Source organism: Panthera pardus, unplaced genomic scaffold (assembly GCF_024362965.1).
Source record: "Panthera pardus isolate Hobbes unplaced genomic scaffold, ASM2436296v1 HiC_scaffold_6, whole genome shotgun sequence".
NCBI lineage: Eukaryota > Metazoa > Chordata > Mammalia > Carnivora > Felidae > Panthera > Panthera pardus.
In genome coordinates this window covers 36,560,576-36,573,901 of record NW_026526991.1, presented here as the reverse complement: position 1 = coordinate 36,573,901, position 13,326 = coordinate 36,560,576, and the positions used below count along the sequence as shown (strand labels likewise).

Here is a 13,326-nt window from a genome sequence, read left to right as displayed (position 1 = left end):
TTACCATGAAAATTGATGATTACCTATTTTATTGTATCTAGCTGCTTCACACACTTATTTACCAACTGAAAGCACTTGAGTTTGCAAAATCTTTCCTCAAAAAAGTATAAAGGGTGAGGTAGGATTAATTCTTATGCATTAATCCTTATGTCTAATTTAATAGACAGAAAATAACAAACTGTCAGGGGATATGATGAGCATCAGACCTCAAATAAGAGAGCATGGTATCATGGAACCAGAGAAAGAGAATGTTATAAAGAGGGAGCATCAGAACCTCCTGAAATTCACAGTAAGAAAAGTACTGGGTTTTATCTCATAGATGCTAGTGGTGAGGGAAGCAAGAGCTGTTGGAGTAACATGGTTAGATGTGTCTATTTTAGAAAGATAATGTTACTCTTAATGTAAAGGATGGACAAGACTAAAGGAAAAAGAAAAAGAATTAGTAGGTATTACATTTACCTAGTCAAAAGCTAATGAAGACTGAAAATGAAAAGAAGGTATAATTAAGAGGATATGTTTGGGGCGCCTGGGTGGCTCAGTCGGTTAAGTGTCCGACTTCGGCTCAGGTCATGATCTCACGGTTTGTGGGTTCGAGCCCCGCATGGGGCTCTGAGCTGGTAGCACAGAGCCTGGAGCCTGCTTCGGATTCTATGTCTCCCTCTCTCTCTGCCCCCTCCCCTGCTCATTCTCTCTCTCTCTCTCTCTCTCTCTCTCTCTCAAAAATAAATAATAAAGATTAAAAAAATTAAAAAAAAAATAAGAGGATATGTTTAAGGATATAATTAAGGATATAACTAAAAGAACTGGGGGATTAAAGGAAAGAATAATAGAAGATGGTTCTAAAGTTCAAACTTGTTTAGTTAAGTAGATAGTAATATTATTAACATAAGAAGGAAAAATTAGTAGAATCTCTACTTTTATGAGATGGATGGATTTCTAAAGCCAACAGAGAAGAAATGGGATAGATGAAAAAAAAAAAAAAGGAGACTTTATCTATTCTAAAACTATCATTTAAAGATAGCATAAAAGTGATCCCCGGGGAAATAACTGATAAAGGTGGTTAAAGCTCACTTTGACTAGATCTGAATTTATGAACACAGTTAAATAGGAGATAAATATATAACAATAGAAACAGTGAACTCTGTGACTTAGATTCAGGACATAGAAGGGAGCTTCATTCTTCACTGCAGTCAGAATGAAGCTGGTGAAATAGGGTCCAAAGATAATATTGAACCTGCACATGAAAGGCTTTCTTTGACTTTGAGGGTGTCTTGTCTCTGTATCAGTTGTTTGCTCTTTGTTAAAAAATGAGCAGAACTGTGAGGCCACCATGACCTCAGTCACAGAGGAAACTGTGATGTAGATTCAGAAAACTTCAAGGAGATTCCACAACCACCAGGTGTCCAAAGGAGAGAGGCTTTAATGGCATTTCACATAGCCCTGAGCCAAGGCTGGCAGTTCTATAAACTGCCCTAGGATCTTAGGTGTTTTGGCTAGGGATTCAGGGAGCCATATACATTGAGTAAGACTGTCCTTCTCCCACTACAGTTAATGTAGGGTTGGAGAGGAAGCTCTCTTATACACAAAAATTACCCTTCTATATAGGCCTTTATTGTGGGAGTAAAGAATAGGTTTATGAGCCCTAAGGAACACCATAACCTTTCTCTACTCTCACCACCTTCATCAGCACAAATTAGTGAACATGTGTGAAGTAAAGACCATCTTTTATTAGCCTCCAGTTTTCTAATGACAGCCCCATGTGTTCAGAAGTCTTTTCTGCTGGCTTCCATGTTTGTGTCATCTAAAATAGAGAGGGATACCAGGAATCCTATGTATTCCTGCCTTCATCTTCCCTTTATTACTAGAAATCAATTGGGAATCCCAAAACTCTGCATTCTTCTGAATAATTCCCACCCCTCTCTTCCCTACCACACACTCACAGCTTCACCACTGTCTTTCTAAAGACTGCCAGGACTAATCCCATCATGCATTTAATCTCTATTCCTGTCTACAGGAAGAGAATGGATGTGGGATGGAGGGGGGCGACAGGGAAGACCCAACTATTTTATTGGTTAGCATGTTTCCTAACTATTCTTAATAAAATAGCACAAACCCATCTCTCTAGCCCCTTACCCTTTACAGTAAGCTCTAGATATTTCTCTTTTTGGTTATAAGAAAAAAAAAAAAAACTTTACAGTTATTCTTTCATTTAGCAGTAATCACATCTCAGTAAAATTGTAAAACCTTAAATAAAACTCAACTTGCTATTTCAGGTCATCTAGGAAATAGAGGAAGTAGTCCAAGGATCCCCAGGACCTGGATAGGCTTCAAGGGCTCCACAAGTCCTATGCATTTGTAATTGAAGTTGTTTATATAGCTTGGTGGTTAAGAGCATGGCCTCTGGAGTCCCGATTGCCTAGGTTTAAATCCTACCTCACCATGTGATATATTTTGCAACTTAGGCAGTTTACTTAACCTGTGTGTGCTTAGTTTCCCTAGCTAAACCATGCGTATAGTACTGTACCTACCTCATAGAATTGCTGTAGGGACTAAAACTAGTTAATACATTTAAAGCAGTTAAAGCAATAGTGCCTCACAATATTAAGTGCTGTATAAACACTAGCATTATTATTATTTATATTCCCAGAGGAAGGTCCATATCTTCCATCTGATTATCAGTAAGGCCTATCATAAATCTTAATTTATGAACAGAAGGAAACCACTTTCACAGGCTTCTGATCTTCATGAAATTTAAACTTTCTCTATTTTAATCAAAAGTCATCTGATCCTTTATAGCAGAGAAATGTATTTAGTTGAATCTACTTCAACAGTATTTTCTTTTAAAGAGTTTTTTATGTTTTCAAAGTTTTAATTCTATTTTTACTTTTTAACCTAATAGAAAATTTATATTTTTCTTTTTTTTCTTTTAATTGTCATAGTCTTGATAAAATTTAAGCTCTTATTTTCCAGGCTTCAATTTAAAAAAGAAACTCATTTGTTTTCCTTTTCAAAACCCCTATGTAATTAATAGTTTTGCATTAAGGGTTTGGACATCAGCAAATCATGTACAGAACTCTGTAAGTGAGTTGGGCAAAAGATATGTGTGATTAAACCGTGAATGTTGATTTTTGTTGTTGTTACTTAAACCATATATGCAATTGAGCCAAATTGAATCACAATTGAAAATATTGCAGCCTGTTAATACAAGGAAGAAAGAAGAGCTTATACAGCTGTTCTTTTTCTGGAAAGTGAATATAGTGGCTGAAAAAATAATTGATGCTTCATCATTGTTAGGGATGAATTAATATTGTTCTATAATAAATTGCCAAATTTCATTTAATAAATCATTTTTTTTTAGAAAGTCAGGTCAGCAATAAATGGCAAGAATCTCATTACTTATTTCCTATAGTTACACTGAACATAAAGAGTACTTCCATTTTAAATTGCTCTTGCTAAATCTTAGAAAAAATAATTTTGGCAAATTGGTTAGTATCAGACCTAGAGCTTAAACACAAAACAGCTGTTGTTGAAAATACCACTTTCATAACATTAATATGCTTTCAATTAACAGATTGGAATGAACTGTTAAACATTACTACCTCCATGTTTAACTACTGTTTGACTCTCTCAATAACTGCTTTTCTTTCTCAATAGATTGTTTACTTTAACTGAAAGAGGAAGAATCTTATTTAAATAATCCATATTTTTCCTCCATCTGCAGAAAGCACCCAAGACAAGTGGGGATTTCCAATGTGCCATTATTTAAAGGAAGAGAGATGGTGCTGTGGTCGTAATGCCAGAATGTCAGCATGTTTGGTATGATTATATTTTTTTCTGGACTAAGAACTTTATCCAGATGTTACAGAATTTATTATTGTTGGCTGATATCATGAATTAAATGCCAAGTTTTGCAGAGCATCATTATTAATGCTTTTGTGCGTTGCAAATTTTGATTAAAAAATCACTTGCCCTTCCAGCATTATCTACTTTACATGCAGTGTGGTAACAATTTATAGTTATACTTTTTTACATATAATTTTTTATATATAATTACTTTAATTACCATATAAAATGTACCAGCTACCAAGTGTTAAACACCGAATTAGTTCAGTGCTTTATTCACAGTTCTGTGGTATGTTTGTATGTGTTTATAGTAGATCATTTGGTCTACTAATTTTTTTTTTTAATGTTTATTCTTGAGAGAGAGTGAGACAGAGTATTAGTGGGGGAGGGGCAGAGAGAGAGGGAGACAGAATCCAAAGCAGGCTCCAGGCTCTGAGCTGTCAGCACAGAGCCCAATGCGGGGCTCCAACCCACAAACTGCGAGACCATGACCTGAGCTGAAGTCAGATGCTTAACCAACTGAGCCACCCAGGCGTCCCTCCTAATTTTTTATAGAATGGGAAAGATATTAATAAGGTACCTGGAAGTAACTATCTAATTAAATAAAGCCTTTAATGTGCCTTATTTGGCTTGTGTCCTTCCACCTAGAACACTTTAACCTGTGGTATTTTCTGTTCATGGTGTTATGTTAGTTTATAAAGAATAGGTGCACGTTAAAACATCTAAGTTATTTTTTGTCATTAGAAATTTCAAATATAGTTGATTAAATAATGTGTTTGATGTCCAACCCCAAGATAAATTAATTATTCTATGACCATTATTTCTCTGCCAGTTTATACAGCAATATAAAAAATAGCACACCAGTGTTCTAGGTCACAGATCCTAGTATTATCATAGAAATCTATTTATGCTCAAATAATAATTTTTAAAGTCCTCTTAAAATGCTTTTCTTGGAAATTATCTTGTTCTTTCACTATATCTGCTAGTAATGTTTATTCGGGGTCATGTTATAGTGACAAGTAATTCTTGAAATGACTTAGTTCTCAGAATGCAGCAGCCAGGATTATACCCTTCAGGCAAGAAATTAGGGAATCTGACTAACCTAAGAAAAAAGACCTAATGATGCTGGCATCAGGGATTTTACAATAAAGCAGGACACATGTCACCTTTATGATAAAGCCTACAAGTAACAGTCCTCACTCATAAGCACAGTACTTCTAATCACATTTACAATACCCCCATTTTAATTATCAACAGACAGCCAAGGATCACTAGATGTATAAGGAAAATCTAACATGAAAGAACAGAGATCAGAAAAACTGAAGAAAAGCAACTTGGAGGAAATGGAGACTATACAAAATAAAATAATATAAAATAACTATTAATATCCCTTACAGAGATAAAAGAATATATGGTACCCACAAAACAAAAATGTTTGCTATAAAAATAAACAAAGAAACATAAAGAAGAGGTTTTGAAAAATAAATTTTAGAATATTTAATGTATAGACCACACTGCACTTAATAACTTTCTCTGCCCAATGTGAGCTTCCTATGGAATGCCCCTCTCCTTGGCTCCATTGCAGTCCCTGACTACTTTGGCTTTTTTGGATGCTAAGGAACATTTTTTTGATGTATTTTTTGTTAATTGTATTTTACTCCATAACTGACCTTTTCCACAAATAATCAAAGTTACAGGGGTTAAAAAAAAAAAAAAAGAGATCGAGAAAGGAGAACTTTCTGGTGATGCTTTGAAAAATTGTTAAGGGTACTAACCAGAGATAAATTTTAATTAGATTAGCACAATCATGTCAGCATACTTTAAGCTTGATAAAACTGCAAAATATTTTCGATTAACACTTGGTATATATTTTCTTCATTATCTTTATTTATTGGCCAAGAAAAATACTAATGTTTGCAAGAAACTTCTTATCACCTACCTGGTTATCTTTTATTACGTAACCAAAATTTATCATTTGTATTTCTAAAGTCCGTCATCAGCAACACATACTAAAAGTAGTCTTGGTATTGACTACTTTTAACTAGTTATTCTTATCTAAAAGTAGACACTTTTATCAACACCAAACAGTTTATTATTAAAAACCCATGTTTCTTTATTCAGTTCAGCCTGTTAGCCAAAGCTGTAACACAAAAATCTAATCTGAAATGAGCACAGACAGTACTGTAAAAGAAAATCAATGTTTTCTTCAATAATAAACTTATTCTGGGCCTGTTGCTATTTAATTTAATATGAAAATTATGTAATAATTTGCTCCTGTATTCCTAAAACTCTGGCTCTAGATGTTAGGTGAAGGTATCGTTCAAGTCTTTGGAGAATTATAATTTTTTTCTTCAAATAATTTCTGCGAAGCAACTTCTTATACAGTGAACTCATTTTCCCACTAAATCTTAATGGTATGAGGGCAGGTGAAGTTAAGGTTCAAAGAACAAGTTTTTACTTCCTGCTCACTTGCTAACTAGCTATACAACTATGGCAACTTATTTTACCTTGCCAGTGAACTTGTGCCTCTGCAAAAATTGTACTTACACAGGATAATCTGTAAATTATCTTTCAGTTTTAAAAGTATGTGAGTTATTATTTATGAAGAATAGCAACCTGAAGCAAACATGGGTATTCTAAAATTGAATAGGAAGTATATGTAGATCTATTATATTTTACTACTCTATTTTGAAATATTTTCTAATTAAAATTTAAAAAATAAAGGTAAATATTGAAATATTAATGTAATTCAGTTATAAAACTTTATAAATGTAGAAATGTTTGTCTCTTAAAAATGGAAGTTTTAGAAGCCTTTATTCCATACTGAAACTATGATAAATCTTTCAGATGTATCTTTTATATATGTTTGGTTATGCATATTTACTGGAAATATGAGGAAATACTTTGTAAAATCATCTGGATCTTAAATAAATATAAATGTAAAACCAGCTATATAGAAAATTGTAAAAATATGTATTCTTTCTCTTTTGGGCACTTGATCATATGTGACTTTGATTTGAATTTGTAGACCAGGCCAACCAAAACTATACATACTATTCTAAACTAAATTTTCACGTATAATCTGTTCAATAAAACCTTGTACAATAAAAGGCAACTATATGTTTATAAAAAATTAGAAGAGAATACACTTAGAAGTAGTATATAAACATGTTTATTATATACACACATATAATAATAGATTTGGATTTGATTGTTTCTGCTAAACAGCTAAAAGTGAGCCAAGACCATGTTCTTTTATTTCTTTCGTTTTCTTATTCTTTCTAAAATTCAAGGAGTATATACAATTGGGTGTGTATGTGTTTGTGTACATGACACACATCTATTATAAATCAACCCTAGAGTATACAACTATACTGGTTAACATTCCTCAATGATATTAACACTTGTAAATGTGTAAACTTACACATTATCACTTAATTAATCTTTTTAAATGTCACTTTTATAAGCCTTTATACAGTGTGTTTATAAGTCTTATAAGATAAGACTAAATATACCAGCAGTCTTTGTCTTACTTTTTTCTCCTTATTTTTTCTCTAAAGGCATTGGAACGGGTTGCAGTTGGCCAAGGGGTAAGTACAAGTGTTTACTCTAATACAGCAGATGGACAGGATAGTTTTCTTAAAGTACTCTTCTTACTTGACCTGCTGATGAACTTAAAACCTGTCTTCTTGTCACCTCTTCTTATTCAAATTTGTACATTTTCTAGAAGTTTCTCTTTAAAAGAGAAGTGAACTTCCAGAAAAAGGAAATTGAACTTTTAAGAAAATGTCCACATTATATTCTTGTACTAATGTGTCATTTCTTCATAATACACTAAACAGTCTATGAATATTTCCAAAGACTGCTATTGCTGACTATCAGGCTCTTATGGGCTTAGTTGGAGCAAAGATAAACACAGTATAGCATTCAATTTATTTTTTAACTACAGTCCAAAACACAACCTGCATTGTTTTTTTGTTGTTTTTTTTGTTTGTTTTTTTTTCCTTATTAACTTGATTGGTCATTAGTTGAAATAGCCAAATGGACTTGCACATATAAACAGAAGTTAAATATATCCCCCAAAATGTCCATAAAATTGCCTTATTCTCTATTTTATGATTGATGAAACATATTAAGAATTTCTAAAAGTTTTTTTAGCTGTTCTTTTTAAGCTTTTCACAGGATTTTTCTTGTTGTACCTAAATGTTAGAAATCTCTTTTTGCTTCTTTTCAAGGAACATTAATATGTCAATTTGAATTTTTTTAAATAATTATAATTTAAAATGATAATAGCAGCAAATATATACTGAGTATTTACTCTGGCCCAGGCTCAATGCTAAGAACTTTTTTTCTTAAATATATTTGTTGTTCCTATCTAAAAATTGATAAAAGCTGATTTTTTTAAAGGCATTAGGGCATATTGTTGAGGTATGTGGGCTTTCGTCTCAAACTGCTGGTTTGCAGTTGTACTGCTTATGAGTCTAGTGGTTCCCTAGGATCTGGAAGAGAAAAGAGCCTTCATCATAATGTCCCTGTGCATTTTTGTGGTGTTTTTCAGTTTCCCAAGTGCTTATTCATGTTTACAGTCAATCTTATAAGTTGAGTATTATCCCAAACTTACATGAGAACATGATACACAGCAGAAGTTTAATAGTGCATTCTACCTCCCTTAATTAATTGCAGAGTACTGACTTCCAGCTTAGTGCCATCTCCACTAGACCTGTAAAATGCATGCCTAAGATATATACTTTAAGCGTGTGCTTTTTGCTCCCTCCGATTTAAGATGCATTAAAGTGTTAGGTTGATTTATCATTTGTGAAGGAGAGAAAGTAAACTCTGAGCCACATCCAGTTTATTCTTGGAATTGTCAGACACAGGGTGCTGGGGAGATGTTGACTCCCTTCCCACATGCCTCCATCTGTATTTACCAGGATGGATAGACCCAGTTATCCCAGGAATGCACGTTTGAAGGCACTTCATAACTCTCTTCCCTTTCTCTTAGCGAACAGCTGTAAGGCTCTTATTTATTCAGGATAACTAAGGAATGATGATTTATTCTATCCTGTTTTTATTTCTCTGTGCATTGCATTTCTGTATGATCTCTTGTTTAAATGCATTTCTTGGGGGTTTTTTGTCATCTTTAACCAGTTTTTAATAACAATATAAATATGCATTCTTTTCTAAATTACCTTGATACCGTTTATATAATTTTTCTCAAAGGCATAGGTATGGAAACTTTATTTTTAAGATTTTTTTTCCTGACTGAAGTATTGAATAAAAACTAATGACACCATCCCTGCCCAAGTGTCCAAGAGGCCATATAGCATCATGGCTTTATATGTGGACATCAGAGCTAGGCTTCTTCAGTTCAAATACCAGCTCAACTATTTTTGGAAGTTTCATGTAAAATTCATGTAAAATTAAAGTTCCTGTTTATTGTATAGCTAAGTAAATAAAAAGTTAAGAACTTTATAAACCATTTATAATACTAATATTTTACTTCATGTAATAATATATTTCTAAAAATGCCTTAAATGTCAATAGAACAATAGGTGTCAATATATGAAAGAGGATTTCAGCATTTTTGTGAGAAAACTGAAGGGATATGGGGAGAAGGAAGGGACGGATGATAGAGATTTTTGGTACTACAAAAAGAATTACTCAAGATGAAAAAAATGCCAAATGAAAAATATGTGCAGAGATGGAAAATTTTGAATGATATGTTTTGGAGCAGTCTTCTAGAAAGAAAGTTTACAAATCAGAGTTTGTCTTACGTCAAGGCGTTGCATTTAGAAAGAGATTTTATTTAAGAAGTATACCTTTTGAAGGTTACAAATTTCGTAGGAGTATTCAAGTATGTCTGCTTTCAGTGCATTATTTTAGGAGCTGAACTGGGGATTTTGGTATTCCTAACACCATTTCCGACTAGAATCACCCTCCCCACTATTCCCACCATCTTGGAAGGATATAACATGTGCCCTTTCCAAGTGCTCTGTCAAAATCCTGCAAGTCAGACATTCTCCAGTGATTTAAGAAGTCAGTGCCATTAGGTGAAGATGCAAGAAACAATGGTTCACCCTCAGCTCCCAACTTGTGTTTTTTTGTAGCCTCAGCGCCTGGGGCCCACAGTGTAGGAACTTGAGGTCAGATGAGAGAGGAGCAGTAGAGTAAGTTTTCTATCTGAGCACACAGGCAAAATTGTATTTTATGCTAGACTCCGTCTGAATCCAAACATATTCTAGTTGAAAACAGACGAAAATAACAATGTTGTGCTCTGAAGGAAAAGGGAAAGAAGTTTGACTCAGGGAATTTGTACAGTGTACTGAACTCTGTCTTTAAAACTACCAGTCATTGCACAGTTTGGGGTTTTCACCTTATTAGCCTTCTCAGGACCATTCAATATTGTTGGCCTCCCTCCACTCTGGCTCATTTTTCTTTCCCCCTTTTTTTTTTTTTCGTTAGAAACTTTGCATGGAAGCAGGACTGTTGCTGATATTATTTTGTATTGGATTTATTTACACTGTCATTAAGAGTTCTGTGGGGGGGCGCCTGGGTGGCTTGGTCGGTTAAGCGTCCGACTTCAGCTCAGGTCATGATCTCACGGTCTGTGAGTTCGAGCCCCGCATCGGGCTCTGTGCTGACAGCTCAGAGCCTGGAGCCTGTTTCAGATTCTGTGTTTCCCTCTCTCTCTGCTCCTCCCCCGTTCATGCTCTGTCTCTCTCTGTCTCAAAAATAAAATAAAACGTTAAAAAAAAAAATTTAAAAAAAAAAAAAAAAAAAGAGTTCTGTGGGGATGTGGATAGAGTTTGGGTGACTTTTGTAGTTTCTTAGTTTAAGTGCCCCTTCCCTTGTTTCAGTGAAGTGTTTTCTTTTATACTTTCTCAAAACTATCATGCTTCCCTGAGGCCCTTCTCTTCATCCATATCTTCTTTGCTTTGGAAAACCTTCATGGATACCTAATCCTATATCCTTCCTGAGGGACAAAAAGACATGCCCTTTTCAATTCTACAGTAGCCAACGCTATGATCTTTTAGACCTCAGACATACTTTTAGCATGTCCTTACTTACAATAGTATCTTCTCTTTCTGGGTGTGAATCCTAGGTGATACGATCTCTGTTCCACCACCATTAGGACAAATCCGTGTTCACTTCTCTTTTGCATGTATTCTACCTTACTGCTCTCTTTTCGGCTCCAGAGCTGATCTTGCTGGTCATGAAAGTTTATTTCTACATTTTTAACTGAACGCACTGCATTTGGGACATTAGCTCATTTTTGTTTGATTGTGCTGTTTCTTCCACCATTCACTACCATTTCTTTTATAGTTTCTTCTATTTTCATGCAGAATTGCTTCCTTAGTATTAGCCTCAGGGTAACAATTTAACTTAGAATGGAAAAATTATAAAAGTTACCTCTATGTTTTGCAATAAAGTCAGATTTCTAACATTCACTTATGTTCCTGACTCTCTAGTATTGATTCGATATATGTTTTTTATTTGTTTCTTGTGCTTATATTTATCTACATTTTTTTCAGCTGCCTACTGAATCACTCTTCTATCGAGCTGTCCTTCAGGATATTATTAAAGAATGTTATGGCATCACCAAATGGTAGGAGGATTTTATTTTAATAAGGATAACTCTGTTGTCTTATAAGTGAAGTGATTTTTAGCCTAGGTGAATTTATTCAACATCACTGTTTTTTTAAAAGAAGCTTTGAATTTGAGCATAATGTCAGTAGTAACAAAGAAGTATGCAGCAACTGTATCTTAGATTAATCATTATTAAAGTGGGGGCTCTAATGTTTCCTTTTTGTCCTGAAGCATTGTGTAATGATAAAATAGTCTGTGTCAGTTATAATTTAAAATTTTAGAAGTAATGAAATGTTATATATAAGTAATTCAGTGAATATAATGTTATCATATAGCAAGGGTTACATTTAAAATGTTTCACAACCAGTACAGCCTAAACACTTAACTAATGAGAACAGAAATTGATCATAAATAATTGTGGCCCATGTACTACTGGTAAATAATAGCCCTGCACATGTTTTGTTTGCTGTTGTTTTTTCCAAATAATGCATTGCTTATACAGAGAGGCAGGAATGGGAGAATTTTTCCATAATATTGGTTCAGTAACTGCTATACTCAAGCATACATTTGCAAGTCTGGCAAATTTCATGAATATCCTCTTGCTAATTACAATTTTAGGATTCTGATAGCCATTTGGTTGTAATAGGATTATTCTTCAGATTAAAATAGGACAGTTTTAAAGTTCTCAAAAATGAATCCACACTTAACAGAGATAGAAACTATTTTTAGATTAGTTATTATTTCTCTGTAAGAAATAAAATAACCTATTTTTTTTTACTGATAGAAATTATGACATATAAATATCTACTATACCATTGGCTTAAACTATCATTTCTGTGTAACTAACTCCCAAATCTTATTGCAGTCTCCATTTTATTTTCCATATGTTTACCAATCTTTAAAATTGTCTACAAATTAATTTCTCATAATTTCCTGAAAACTAGCTCCCTCTCTTGAGTTCATCACAAGATACTGATTTTGTTGAAAAAAATCACAAAATGTTGCAAATTTATGTCCACTCAGATATTGATTGCCTGCTTCTTTTGAGACCTCAAATCTCTTTATAAATTTTTTTAGCTCTCCCAATGACAACTTAAAATTGTCTCCATTTTTTTATGAATCTTTCTTCTCTCTTAAAAATTACACTGTCCAGCCCTCCACATTCCTGCTTCTTTTACTACTCAGAAGATAGATGGTATTTATTATAAACGCTTTCATTCCAAAGACTGATTGGCCATTCAGCCACATTTGACAATGTTGATAACTGGGTTTTTTTCTCCAGACTCTCTTCCTCCTTATCTTCCCTTAAGTTACATTCTGAGGCTTTTTTTCCTCCCTACTTGGCATTGTCTGTCACCTATTTACTTAAAGGGTTTTTCCTCTTAACTCACCTCCTACATATATCTTCATTCGCTAATATTTTTATACTCAGCTCCTGTCTCTTAATATATCCTCTTTCTCTTAGGAATTACCTTCACAACTAATATCTTTTTTTTTATTTTAAAAAAATTTTTAACATTTATTTATTATTGAGAGACAGAGTATGAGCATGGGAGGGGCAGAGAGAGAGAGACACAGAATCCAAAGCAGGCTCCAGGCTCTGAGCTGTCAGCACAGAGCCCCACGCAGGGCTTGAACTCACAAACTGTGAGATCATGACCTGAGCTGAATTCGGACACTCAACCAACTGAGCCACCCAGGCACCCCCCTCACAACTAATATCTTGAATCAGGTATCCACTCTTAACCTCTTTCACTTAAGTACCTTACAGATATATCAAATTCAGTCTATCCAAAAACCAAAGTCAACTTCCCACTAGTTCTAGTCAAGGAAGGTACAAATAAATGGAAAGATACCCTATGTTCATAGATTAGAAGAATTAATAGTGTTAAAATG

The 13,326-nt window shown here is 33.9% G+C and overlaps 1 protein-coding gene across 10 annotated transcripts in view; it reads left to right on the top strand.

The window, feature by feature from the left end:
- Nucleotides 1–13,326, top strand: part of METTL25 (methyltransferase like 25) — a 155,748-nt gene that overhangs the window by 76,499 nt on the left and 65,923 nt on the right. For all 10 annotated transcript variants that reach the window (XR_008419711.1, XR_008419712.1, XR_008419708.1 and 7 more), the window contains exons 6-8: nucleotides 3,722–3,816; nucleotides 7,404–7,433; nucleotides 11,376–11,449. Coding sequence is in view for 4 of the 10 variants with exons in the window: in XM_053895816.1 (XP_053751791.1) it covers nucleotides 3,722–3,816; nucleotides 7,404–7,433; nucleotides 11,376–11,449 (199 nt within the window). In the remaining 6 variants the exon portion in view is untranslated. The remainder of the gene's footprint in view (nucleotides 1–3,721; nucleotides 3,817–7,403; nucleotides 7,434–11,375; nucleotides 11,450–13,326) is intronic.